Source organism: Gadus chalcogrammus, chromosome 13, assembly GCF_026213295.1.
Source record: "Gadus chalcogrammus isolate NIFS_2021 chromosome 13, NIFS_Gcha_1.0, whole genome shotgun sequence".
Taxonomy (NCBI): domain Eukaryota; kingdom Metazoa; phylum Chordata; class Actinopteri; order Gadiformes; family Gadidae; genus Gadus; species Gadus chalcogrammus.
In genome coordinates, this window is record NC_079424.1 from 17150046 (window position 1) to 17164176 (window position 14131).

The 14131-nt window shown below is 49.9% G+C and overlaps 1 protein-coding gene across 3 annotated transcripts in view; it reads left to right on the top strand.

The window, feature by feature from the left end:
* cdh4 (cadherin 4, type 1, R-cadherin (retinal)) overlaps positions 1–14131 on the top strand; it is a 200982-nt gene that overhangs the window by 185225 nt on the left and 1626 nt on the right. For 2 of the 3 annotated variants that reach the window (XM_056605501.1, XM_056605503.1), the window contains 6 exons: positions 1359–1544; positions 1911–2164; positions 6948–7099; positions 10397–10633; positions 12396–12629; positions 13183–13322. In XM_056605501.1, the coding sequence (XP_056461476.1) occupies positions 1359–1544; positions 1911–2164; positions 6948–7099; positions 10397–10633; positions 12396–12629; positions 13183–13322 (1203 nt within the window). The remainder of the gene's footprint in view (positions 1–1358; positions 1545–1910; positions 2165–6947; positions 7100–10396; positions 10634–12395; positions 12630–13182; positions 13323–14131) is intronic. The other variant, XM_056605502.1, reaches the window with a different exon arrangement.

The window sequence follows — 14131 nt, forward strand, 5'->3', positions numbered from 1 at the left end:
CCGATGGTTGGGTGGAGGTGATGATGGTGGAGCCGATGGTTGGGAGGAGGTGATGATGGTGGAGGGGATGGTTGGGAGGAGGTGATGATGGTGGAGGGGATGGTTGGGAGGAGGTGATGATGGTGGAGCCGATGGTTGGGAGGAGGCGATGATGGTGGAGGGGATGGTTGGGAGGAGGCGATGATGGTGGAGGGGATGGTTGGGAGGAGGCGATGATGGTGGAGGGGATGGTTGGGAGGAGGTGATGATGGTGGAGGGGATGGTTGGGAGGAGGTGATGATGGTGGAGGGGATGGTTGGGAGGAGGCGATGATGGTGGAGGTGATGGTTGCGATGGAGGTTATGGTGATCATGGTGATTGAGGTAATGGTGATGGTGGTACTTGGTGGCTTGGTGAAGACGAGGCTATTGCAATGCTGAGGCGGAAAAGAAGAAAACGAAACAGCTGGCAGCAGCCCAGAAGCGGGCCTATCCTCAGACAGTGTGTATATGCTGTTTGCACACGAGTGTGCGTCCTTTTGTGTCTCCTCACATCCATCTTGTCGCAGTCAGATGCTTCCCAGCGCAGAGCTCTACAGCTGGGGCCGCCGCTGCTAGCGAACGCTCCTTCAGAGGGGAGCCTTTTCCTTTTAATTGGAATATAATGAAGATCATTAGCTAAAGATTTTCTCCAACCAATGCCTTTATGACTGTACTTATGTAATTGCAAAAAAAAAAAAGATAAACGGGTAAACAATTAATTGAACAAATCCATTAGCTGAAATGAAGTTTTTTGTACAAGCAGACACTATTTGGGATAAAGGATTGCATTTGCATAATGGAAGTGATAATTCTGTATTATCCATGTTTAAGCAAATTTAGTCGGTACTGCTGTGTTTCCGGCTTTGCCCCCTGTTTAGCTTTGCTCTTAAATGATCATTCCTGCTTCGTCTCTCGTCCCATTAGCACTTTCTGCCTCCGTTTACGATAATGGCCCCTGATTTGCATGAGGCTTGACTTGTGCGGTGAAAGAAGTTTTGTTGTTGAGTCATAACAATTGTGTTAGAAAAGGCTATCGAAAATTGGACACCAATGAAAGAACAGCAGGACTAACCGCGTCTGAATTTGTCAAGATTGCAACATTACCAAATTTCCACACAAGATACATTTCTCTCCCTTGCATTCTCCCTCTCTCTGTCTTTTTAGTACCAACCTTTTTTTATGCTTTCCATATTTCAAAACGTGTGTGCATTTCGTTGTCCTGTGAGCCCCGTTGAAGCTATGTCAAATACTAGCATATTCTTTCAAATGTTAAAGATCTCTCTCTCTCTCTCTCTCTCTCTCTCTCTCTCTCTCTCTCTCTCTCTCTCTCTCCCTCAGTTCTCGGGCGAGGTCCCTGAGAACAAGGTGAACGTGGTGGTGACCAACCTGACGGTGGTGGACCGCGACCAGCCGCACAGCGTCAACTGGAACGCCGTGTACCGCATCGTCAGCGGCGACCCCTCCGGCCACTTCACCGTCCGCACCAACCCCGTCACCAACGAGGGCATGCTCACCGTTGTCAAGGTAACTGCACCGCTGCGGTGAGGCTGAAAATGTAAATGGGTAACAAAAGTAAACTGAGAAATAATGAATTTGTCAGAGAGGTAATTGTTTGGACATTTGCTCGGGTGTGTTTTAATATTTCAGGAGGATGTTCTTGTCCTAGCTGTGCGACGCCTCCTGGACATTTGTCTTTAATTAACCATGGGTGTTTTTGGAGGATGTTTCCTTCTCGGGAGCGTGGCATCGGACAGCATTCTGTTGACGCAGGGCTCCCTTGATGCTCTCTATCAAAGCACGACTCATGGCACCGTGGCAGAGCACTAACCCCTTCCTCCTTGGCTCTCCTTCCCCACCCTCACTCCCTCCCTCCCCCCCTTCCCCCTCCAGCCCGTGGACTTTGAGATGAACCGGGCCTTCATGCTGATGGTGGTGGTCTCCAACCAGGCCCACCTGGCCAGCGGCATCCAGTCCTCCCTGTCGTCCACTGCGGGGGTCACCATCTCGGTCCAGGACATCAACGAGCCCCCCGTCTTCCCCGTCAACCCCAAGCTGATCCGCTTCGAGGAGGGCGTGCCGGCCGGGACCTCGCTCACCGTGTTCTCGGCTCAGGACCCCGACCACTTCATCCACCAGACCGTCAGGTAGCGGACCCCCCCCCCCCCCCTCACACACACACACACACTAACACATCCCACCGACCACTCTCATAGCCAGCCCCTAAACGTTCCGCCCCGGACCGGCACGTTTCTATTACCCTATAGAGCGATCATAGTGTCCGGCACACTTGATGTACCATCAAAACAAACGCTCAGAATAGACTACAGTTTTGAGGAACTTTCAAATGCCAATAGCCTGAGTGGGATCAACAGAACACGTACACAACCTGCCTGAATGGACAAAAGCACACGGCCGTGTACGGATGCAAAACAATGTTTTAATAGATCATCCCAAATAGACATAAGGCTACGCTACATTCACAACAGTATTATTGTCATTCTTTTTTGGGTCGTGCTTCCTGAATGACCTAAGCCTGCGTGTCCTGGAGATATTTACCTTACCATTCGGATCAGTGTCAAGTTCAGACATTATCAGAGAGGTTTGCAACCGTGGACTCAACCGTTCATTTGGCACTCTTAATGACCAATGATATTTTTTATACATAATTGCGTACATAAACTGCTTTTGACTCTTGATACAGCTGTGTTTGGTCTCTCAAGAATACCCACCCCACCCACACACAAACACACAAAAACAATCCTCAAGTACTCTCCCTGTTGCCAAGCGACTGGCCAGGCGAGGTCATCCCATAATGAGCTGAACTGTAGTCTGGCTGCTCGCTCCACCCCAGGTTCTCTCTCTCTCTCTCTCTCTCTGTCTGTCTGTCTGTCTGTCTGTCTGTCTGTCTGTCTGTCTGTCTCACAAACACACACTGACCCACACTCCATTGATTCCTCCATCTGGGAACTGGCCCGAACTTGAGGGGTGCCACTTGGTTGGCACGGTGCCAGGCCAGGATCGACACGCGGGCGCTCCCATGTGCCCCGGCAAGGGGCACAAGGTCGTTGTTCTGCTGGACCGCCGCGCCCCCCCTCCACCCCTCCACCCCTCCACCCCGATCCATCGGGATTGATTTGTCTTAATGTCAGAGAGCTGGCCTGTCCAGCGAGCAGCCCACTGGAAATGTTACAGAATTGATATTAAGAGACAGAGAGAGGGGGATTGGGGGGGGGGGGGGGAGAGTAGGAGCAAAGAAATGAGAGAGGGAGCGAGAGATCTACATCTGCAGTGCCCTTTCCTTCGGAGGGGTGAGAACATAAGCAGAGCATGCATTATCCCTGGAGCCCTTAGGCTCTGTAGGCTTTTCTTTCTGGCTGGCTGGATGGCTGGCTGGCTTTCAGTCCCTTTTGGCCTTTGGCTGGCTGGCTGTCTATCTCTGGATGTCTGTATTTCTCTATTTCAGGCTGGCTGGCTGTCCTTCATGTCTGTCTGTTTTTGTCTATGTGTCTGCCTGTCTTGCTATCTCTAACTACCTTGATTTTGTGTGTGTGTGTGTGTGTGTGTGTGTGTGTGTGTGCGTGTGCTTGTTTGTGTGTGTGTGTGTGTGTGTGTGTGTGTGTGTGTGTGTGTGTGTGTGTGTGTGTGTGTGTGTGTGTGTGTGTGTGTGTGTGTGTGTGTGTGTGTGTGTGTGTGTGTGTGTGTGTGTGTGTGTGTGTGTGCAGTTGTATATGTGTTTGCTCAAAGAAATTATGAGCATATAAGCGAGGTCACTAAGAAAGAGATAATTCACCAGAGGAGCAGCCATCGATATCATAGACAAACACGCACGCACGCAAGCACACACACACACACACACACACACACACACACACACACACACACACACACACACACACACACACACACACACACACACACACACACACACACACACACACACAGAGTCAAAGTACAGGGTCAGAAATACACATACACACACACAGTCTAAAATACAGGGTCAGCAACACACACACACACACAAGACAGACCCAGCTCCAAGAACAGGGTTAGACACACACACACACACACACACACACACACACACACACACACACACACACACACACACACACACACACACACACACGCACACGCACACACCAAGTCTAGAGGACAGTGTGTGTGTGCGTGTGTGCGTGTGTGTAGGTGGCACCCTTGGCATTTATATTACTCTTGGCCTCTGGGTAGCAAAACCTGTGGCAGGCCAAGGCTGCAGTGCCCCCTAGGGGTTGAACTGCATCACATCACCACCTACAAACAGCTTCTGTACCACCTGTCATTTCACCGTTGTCCAAACCCACAGGGCAATGTGGTTTGTGGTTGGTTTGTTCAACAGCGATATTATGCTAATGAACATATCGTTGTTTATATATATATATATATATCAAGTGTTTACCGAGTCAGAAGAGGACAGCTCCCACCACCGCTGGGCACTTACTAACCAATTAGAACGCCTCTCCTGCTCCATCACCACCTCCACACCTTCCCGTATTCAACACCAGTACACATCACCTCTCTCGCTCTCTCTCTCTATGTATCTCTCTCTCTCTCCCTCTCTCTCTCTCTCTCTCTCTCTCTCTCTCTCTCTCTCTCTCTCTCTCTCTCTCTCTCTCTCTCTCTCTCTCTCTCTCTCTCTCTCTCTCTCCCTCTCTTTTACTCTCTGCCTCAACTTAACCTCACAATTTATTCCATCTATCTGCCTGTATCTGGCTATCGCTATGGTTGATTCCAGTCTATCATATGTGTCGTTAATGAAAGATTTATTTTGTATGGTTATAATGTATTCTGCATGCCACATATAACCCCACCAAACAGCTGGTGACTGCAGCCACCTCGTTCAGTGTAGTGTTGTTCCCCTTTGCCCATTCATCTCAGTGATCACACTAAGGAAGAGCGTGTTCATTCAGCCTGCCTATGGATTAAATCGCTCCTCTTTAAAATACCCCTCATAGGTTTTAATTGCTGCTATCACCTCCCACTCCCTTAGAGATTACTACTGGAATGTGTGTGCGTGTGCGTGTGAGAGTGCAGTGAGACGGTTTGAGATGCCTGTAGCAAGACACAACGTTTATATTTCCATCCTTCTTCGCACGTCGCAATAGTTCCCTCTGAATAATCCTTGACAGCTTTTTACACCTGTAATATGTTTCTATAGGATTCTGTTGTTATGAGTATTATTCCTCACGTTGTGTGTGTCTAAGTGTTTTTATGAAGATCCAAGCGTTCATCTGTAATAGGATATTGACAATAATAAGGCTTATTTGGTCACAGATTATTTATGTCACATTATAACTGAGTGTGAATGTAAACAATTGGAATAAACGCTCATTAAAATTAAACAAATAACGGTAAACATTTAAGGACTTAAAATAACAAACGAGTGTAGCCATTAACTGGAACATTGGATCACGCCCTCTCTACAACTGAGTTTTAATGTGTGTGCGGACTGTGCGCGCCTGCGTGCCTGTGTGTGTGTGATAAAACGGTGTGTGTGTGTGTGTGAAGTGACGCCTTATCTCCTGCTCGCGGTAGAGTGCTCCAGACCTGAGGAACCCTGACAGAGAGATACCCTATTCTCTTTCAGCTGTGAGCCCGGCCCCTGGTGGGGTGGGGGTGGGGGGGGTGGGGGGGGGGGGGGGGGGGGGGGGGGGGGGGGGGGGGGGGGGGTGGGGGGGGAAGGGAGGGAAGGCCGCCTGAGGATCTGAAACCCTGACCTGCCTCACAGCGGGGATAAAACCTCTGAGAGAAGGAGAGCGAGGGAGAGAGGGGCGAGCCCTTGTCCGGGGCATCTAAAAGTCATTACAAGAATTTTCTAATAAATCCTCAAAGTGACAAGAGTGACAGCCGGCGTTAAGAGGCAGTAAAACAGGAGTTATACGGCCACTCATTGGAAGCCCAGCGGCGGTGTTTTGAACTGACTGTAGATGGCGGAGGGAGAGAGAGAGAGAGAGGCAGGTGTACAGAGGTTATGGAGAGAGCGAGTGGTGAGACGAGATAAAAGAATGCTGTGAATTTCTCTGAGCACGTGACTTAAATAGGATTTAAGTCACGTAGATTTGTGCACTTTGAGCTGTAAACTCAAGTCCCAACAGATATTTAATTGGATGTAATCAAACCTGCTTTGGCTACATCCAGCATTCTATTTAAGACACCAAACAAAAGACACTTATGGAAGGCAGTGGTGCGAGCATAATCACCATGTTTGTATGATACACACACTGTGTATCATCTGCAGTGAAACAGGGAAATCAAGCATTGGACTCTCATGGGACGTCACCAAGGGAGGGAAGGCAAGCAGCTTGAGAATAGCACATGTCCCAGATATGACCCTTGGTGAGTCCCGTAGTTAAACTGAAAAGCTGGGAGGAGGAAACCTTTGTCACCGACACAAGTGTCTCGACGGGACCTCAAAGCAGGTTTATATCATATACTCAAAAATATGGACGTAGTGTCCGTGACGTCGGCCACTGGTCTACTGCTGAGTGTTAAGGGTGCCGACATTGAGTGGGAATTGAACGGCCGCCTGGCCATAAACTGTGTCAAAAGCTCATTAATAGTTAATCCTTCATAACTTTTTAATGATACTAAACTGTTAAATAATTCAGAGATGATCCATCTGCTTATATCCGTACCAAACGAAGACACAATGTATTGACTTTGTATTACAAAATTAAATCAAAATTTGGCCATTGACTGAGCGTGCTTGCCGGTCATTTTGAAACCAACCAACCAGCACGAGCCACCTCCAGGCTTTCAGAGGGACTACACGTTAGTCGCTTCCACCAGGGCTTCACAAACAGGTGGTCATGGCTGCCTCCTGGTTAACATATGTATGCCTTTGTGTGTGTGTATGTGTGTGTGTGTGTGTGTGTGTGTGTGTATGTGTAGGTACTCCAAGCTGTCCGACCCTGCTAACTGGCTGAGGATCAACAGGACCAACGGTCAGATCAGCACCATGGCCCTGTTGGACCGGGAGTCCATGTATGTGAAGAACAACGTGTACGAGGCCACCTTCCTGGCCTTCGACAATGGTAAGTCTGGTAAGTCCCAACGGCATGTCACTCTTTACACTACATGAGGGATCATCCATGTCATCCACCACTTGTATGCTCCATACACTCAATAGTGACTCAATGCTCCCTATTGAGTTATTCAGCAGACACTGTAGCATGTAGAGGAGACGGGGCTTCTTGCTCACGGATGCAAACAGATAGGTTGCGGACATCGGGAATCAAACCCGGTACTACTGGGTTTGACTAGACTATACTATCCTAACACCCGCTATTGATCTGATCTGTGTTGATGTCAAAGAGTTTGTGTGTGTGTGTGTGTGTGTGTGTGTGTGTGTGTGTGTGTGTGTGTGTGTGTGTGTGTGTGTGTGTGTGTGTGTGTGTGTGTGTGTGTGTGTGTGTGTGTGTGAACACGTGTATGTGCGTGCAGAGCGAGAGCCAAAAAGAAGTAGACATGCGTGCACCAGCCCCACAATGTTATTGGATTCATGATTTATGTGCCAGCAGAGACTCTGACACAGCCTGGGGGGTGTGTGGGGGGGTGATGGGGGGGGGGGGGGGGGGGGGGGGGGGGCGGGGGGGGCTGATGGGGATGGAATCGGTAAATGTATCAGGGCTGGTGATGAAAGTCTACGCACAGCTCTTGAGCCTGCGCCCGCGTCGATGGGCGAAAATAAGAAACTAAAGTACTGCTACGACACTCACGGGGAGGATTGGCCTGTGCTCTGCAAGACGGGGGGGGGGGGTGTTTATCAGCAGAGAGGAGTAACGCGGTAGTTTGCGTGGGAGCGCCGTAATGTTGCCCTGAAGCGCGTCGACTTAAGCCCAACAAAGTGCTGACTGCTTATTGATTCTGTAGGCCGGTGCCGACAAGGGGATATATTCCACTTTGATTCAAATTCTCTTTGCTTACCCGACCTCAATCGAGTGGCACGAGTGGAGACACAAAGCAGCCAGCCAATCATAACTGACACGCCGGTCGATGGGGCTGGTGGTCCCGGCCGGGGGTCCCGGGGCAGCAGAGCTCTTACGTACCGGCCTACTGCCTGATGGAAATCAGAGTTGAGATGCTGAGTTGATGAGAGCTGTTGGAGGAAAGTTTCACAAACACAGTGCTGCACCACTGATCCAAACACAGCAGCTGACAGTTTTGGGTGGGTGCGTGTTTGTGTGTGTTTTTGTGTGTGTGTGTGTGTGTGTGTGTGTGTGTGTGTGTGTGTGTGTGTGTGTGTGTGTGTGTGTGTGTGTGTGTGTGTGTGTGTGTGTGTGTGTGTGTGTGTGTGTGTGTGTGTGTGTGTGTGTGTGTGTGTGTGTATTTGTGTGTGCATGCATGTGTGAGTGATTACCTTCTGTGCATGCAACCCACTGTGTGTGTGTTGGTGTGTGTGTGTGTCTGTGTCAGTGTATGTGCGTGTGTCTGCATGAGTTAGTCAGTTAGCTGACAACCATAGCTGCAATATTTTTTTTGCACTTTGCTGAGCAGACAGTTTTCCATGCTAACAGTAAATGCCCCCCCAAACCACCACCACCACCACCACCACCCCAGCATGAGTATCACTGTGGGACTGGGTGGCTAATTGAATTATTCGTTAACTGCATCAATGGATTGCATCTGTTCCTAAATGGTCGTTTCAATATTGTAACGTTGTCCCATGCTTACAAACACTACCATTGAAAATTAAATCTCAAATTTCTAAATCTGCAACGCCCATAAAGTATAAACGTGATGTACAGACGACCACAATAACAATCACAACCACCATTCAACTTGATTGAATTGACGCCCCTTTAAAATTGTTCTAGTCTGTGTCATTACATAACCGAGCGGCTCTATCACCGCTCAAACATTGGTTTGAGACGTTTTTAAGGGCGCCTCAATTAAAACAAATACAAAACTCCAGCCACCAGCTTATCAGCTGCGACCGCAGCAGCATAAAATGTTTCATGGTCCCTTTAAACTGCGATCCAATTCAGAGTGGAGTTCATGCAGCAGTTTGCCTTGACAGTGCATAAATAAGCAAAAGAAATATGGCCCGCTCAGATGAATTGACTTTGCAGTGTCTGGCAGGGACAAGAGGCAAACACTGAATAAGTTGCGTTGCTGCACTTTCCATCGTCTCATATACTCCTGCAGAGTGCAGCTCTGAGCAGCAGGCTCCGTGAAAGATATGTCTCTACACCAGGGCTATTCAGTCCATATTCTGCTTTTAAAAAGCACCACTTCTCACACGCAGACACACAGAGCAAGACACAAGAGGACACATTCAGATGTGATAGCGTCGGGTGCTGAGGCTCTGCGCTCCACATGTAAACGTCTCTCTGTTCTTAGTAAACACAATGGTTCAGAACCGGCCTATTGAGTGAGTTTTCTCCCCGCCAATCCGCCATCCACTCGGTTCAGCAGTACATGAATGAGGGGAGTGCAGTTCAGTCGCTAGGTTAATGTTTGGGGTCGCATCTGTAGTTTTGTCATGGCTCCCACTTTCATCTCTCTCCCATTTTTCTTCTCTCACGCCTCTTTTCACTAGTCCGTCGTTCCTCGTGTGAAATACTATCTATCGCTTCTCTATTGGGGCTCATATCTCTCTCTCTCTCTCTCTCTCTCTCTCTCTCTCTCTCTCTCTCTCTCTCTCTCTCTCTCTCTCTCTCTCTCTCTCTCTCTCTCTCTCTCTCTCTTCTCCCTGTCCTTGCCATCTTTCTCAGCACTCTCCCATGATTCATTGCCTGCATTGCAGATATTACTATTTACTATTTAAGACAAAGCTTTTATCTGGTGACGTACAGTGATTTGTTTCTTGTCATTTGTAAGTAGGCTAGGCGTTTTGTTCCGGGGACGCCTACAGGTAGACTGGGGATGTAACCTGCCACCCAGTCAAACACCCTATCGCCATATATCCTGCCCAAGGATGTAGCTAATACATTTTTATATTTCTGTCAACCCTCCCCCTACCCCTCTTCCTCTCCTCCAATCCCCTCTTCCACCCACCGTTGTCCAACTCCTCTCATCCATCACCCCCTCCTCAACCCCTCCAACTCCTCTCACATCCCCGTCCCCCTAATTTACTCCTTCCTCCACACCCACATCCACCTCACTCCCCCTCTCCTCATCCTCCACCCCCCTCCTCGTCCTCCCCCCCTCCCCACTCCCCGTCCCCTCATCCCCTCCCCACTCCCTCTCTCCTCACCCTCCATCCCCCTCCCCACTCCCTCCTCCTCCTCTCCTCCTCCTCCCCCTCTCCTCCTCCACCCCCTCTCCTCCTCCTCCTCCTCCTCCTCCTCCTCCTCCTCCTCTCTCCTCCTCCTCCGCCCCCCCCTCCCCTCCCCCAGGCGCGCCCCAGGCCAGCGGTACGGGGACCCTCCAGATCTACCTGATCGACGTCAACGACAACGCCCCGGTGCTGATGCCCCGCGAGGGCCAGGTGTGCGAGCGCGCGCGGCCCGCCTCCCGCGTCAACATCACGGCCTCGGACGCCGACGGAGACCCCAACGTGGGGCCCTTCGTCTTCGAGCTACCCTCCTTCCCCGCCAGCGTCCGGCGCAACTGGACCGTGTCCCGGCTCAACGGTGAGGAGGGGGCGGGGCCTGTTTGGGGGCCATCTGTCTGTCTATCTTTCTGTACTGGTGTTTCTATACATACATATAGGATATGAATTCAATGGCGGTTATATTTCCATACAAAATTCAATGGCTTTTAAAATTCAAAACTTTATCGCATTGATTTGCTTCCATCTGTAATATTTGTTGCGTGCATGTGAGTGAGTGTATAACAGACCATGCAGGTTATTTCACGCCAGGTACATAAGATAAGCCAGGACTACAACCAAGTGCAACACAGGGAAGTTACAGCAGAGAGAGCAGAGGGAAAGGACAGAGAACATGAAGTACTTTATAGCAAAAAAAAAGAGATGCTTGTTTGTTCTAGCAAGTTGCCACCTTCACAACATTTTTAAAGATGACAATAGTGTAATGGCAATCATTAGCACTGATCTGTTCTTATTATGACTAGCATGGCCGTGTTATGTGCTTTGATATGTGTAATTGCCCATTTTGCATGCCTATTTGTTTGGCTTCTGAGTGTACGACTTGCTCTAATGGATGCATTATCCCCCTGCCTTCACTTTAAGTGACTTTAAATTAACTAGCAGAGTTTGTCAAGCTCTCAAGAGCAGGGAGTTTTTCACAATATGCCTTCCAGCGCTTGCGGAGAGAAGTGAGAAGGTTACCATCCTGGGTGGTGACGTATGATCTGTCACTTGTGACAAATGAGCCCCATTCATCTCTCTGTCCCCCCGTGTCACCGATCTGTCACACACTCCACCCAGATGGATGCATCAAAGCAGTTGTCTTCAGGACAAATCTGATCGCAGCCCCCCGGAATCCTCCTCCGCGTCTCCTGTCTCCTGCTCCCGTCCTCGTCTCCCCTCCTACTCACTTCACCTCCTCTGCGTCTCTCCTCTTCGCCTTCCTCCGTCAACCCCCCGCCCCTCCTCCTCCTCCTGTCCCCTCCTCGGCCCCCCTCCTACCTGTCTCCCCTCCTCCGTGCCCCCTGCTCCTCTTCATCTCCTCCCCTCCTCCTCATCTTCCCTCTTCCTCCTGTCCCCTCCTTCTCGTCCCTCCTCCTCTCCCCTCCGCCCCGTCTTACATTCTTGACTCCTCTCCTCGTCCCTACTCCTCAATGTCTCTCCTCCTCCCCTCTCCTTCTCCCTGTCTCTCCCCTCCACTTCCCCTCCCCTCCCCTCCTCATCTCCTCTTCTCATGTCCTTCTCCCTGTCTCTCCCCTCCACTTCCCCTCCCCTCCCCTCCTCATCTCCTCTTCTCATGTCCTTCTCCCTGTCTCTCCCCTCCTCCTCGTCTCCTCCTCCCCTCCCCTCCCCTCCTCATCTCCTCTTCTCATGTCCTTCTCCCCGTCTCTCCCCTCCTCCTCGTCTCCTCCGTTGGAAACGCCCCCCCTCAGCAGTGATTGCGTGTCTTGTCTCGGGTTCGTGTCAGAGCTGTTTTCATTGGATGATGCCTTTTGTCACACGTTCGCGCCGACCGGCCCGCCATGCGGCGCGGTAATTACATGGTGCGATCGCATCCACCCAAGGCGCCATGGATCATTTTCTACTTCTTTTTTCCCCCTCCTTTCTACCTCACGGCCCTTCCCCAATCCTTGCTGCTTCCTCCTGTCTCACTTCCTGTCTGTCTGCCCCCCTCCCCCTCCCCAACCCCACTCTCCTACACCTCTCTACCCCCCCCCCCCCCCCCCCCCACACACACACACACACACACACACACACAAACACACACACACCTCTCTACCACCCACCGCCCTCTCCATCTCCAGGCGACTACGCCCAGCTGAGGCTGAAGATCCCCTACCTTGAGTCCGGGTTCTACGACATCCCCGTGTTCGTGTCCGACTCGGGGAACCCGCCGCTCTCCAACCGCTCGGTGATCCGCATCAAGGTGTGTCCGTGCGACGACAACGGAGACTGCAGCGCCACCGGGGCGGTGGCGGCGGCCGGCCTGGGCACCGGCGCCATCATCGCCATCCTCATCTGCATCATCATCCTCCTCAGTGAGTATTGCGCCGCGGTCGCGGGAGCGCTAAACGCAGCGACAGCACGGGGGTGTTGATGCTTCATCATAACGCGTACATGTTTGTTTTTGTATGTATTTATAGGGAATGATGAACCTCGTCTTTCTGATTAGTAGTGTTTCGCACTAACAAGCATTTTATGTTTTTGTTTTTCTCTGCCTCTCTTGTAATAGGCCTTGAATGAAAAATTCTAGTGTGCTTATGGAATAAATGTACCTACATGTAGCTAACTGGATTTTAATGTACATAATGTACATAACACCTCCCATTAGCAAATTTCATATTATAGGATATTTTTGACAATAATGCAGGTCATGTTTATATATGTATATGGTTACATATGAAAACAATTGCTTGGTCTATCGATTTTTCCACTCGAGTGGAAAAATCCAATCCTTTCTGAACCAACAGGATGATCTCACACTGTACACTAATGAAACAAAGCGTCTTACGGTGTCTCCTTCATGCGAAGCCTACACACGCCTGCTTTGACGAGCGGTAGTCTAACCATCCTGCGTTTGTGTGGTCTCAGCCATGGTGCTGATCTTCGTCATGTGGATGAAGAGGAGGGAGAAGGAGCGCCAGGCCAAGCCCTTGCTCATCGACCCCGAAGACGACGTTCGAGACAACATCCTCAAGTACGACGAGGAGGGAGGTGGCGAAGAGGACCAGGTAGGGAGGCTCTCATGGCGGTCCGACCCTCGCCCGGTCCGAGACGCTATGGCAACGTGTCCCTGTGTTCCAAACGTTCCCTGCGTGTCGCGACTAAAACTAGCTGTGTCGTTTGCAACTGAGTCAAGAATGTGGTTGCCGATCAAATCGGCGCTCTTGAGCAAAACAACATACAAGCAAGCATGTTTTTACTCTCAGAGTATCAATAAGTATATGGATGCCCTCAACCAAGGAGTTCATACATTTAATCTAAACATACTATGAAGGACTTATTATGTGTTGCCTCCTCCAGCAACACAGTGGCTATGGTTTTGTTGTTGTATTAACACTCAGGGTTAAACAATCCATATCATCCATATTTAGATCCATATACTGCATCTTCCAGCGTATCACCGAGTGATATACGTGTCTATGATATGATGATCAACAAGGTCATGAGATATGGAGCGCTGTTTTATTCAGCGGTATCTCAGCCTTGGCCTTGCCCAGAAGGCTTCACCTCACTACGCACATTTGTGCTATGCTGAGTTTCTACACACAAAACGAAAAATACAGACAAATACTTGTAAGGCAGTAACTTCATAGTGGGGAAATATATATATATTTAAATTCGACACAAAAGCACTCTCCCTTTAACACTTCCTCTCTGTCTGGATCATGTGCAAACATCATTAATTTCACTACCGCTTTTTCTGCAAACAAGTGCTTCACACAGCAGAAAATTGGTCTGCATGCACAATTTAGGTTTCCAGTAATCAATGGAACATTGATTCACAGCAAATGAAAAACTGGTTGAGGCTGGTGGTGCA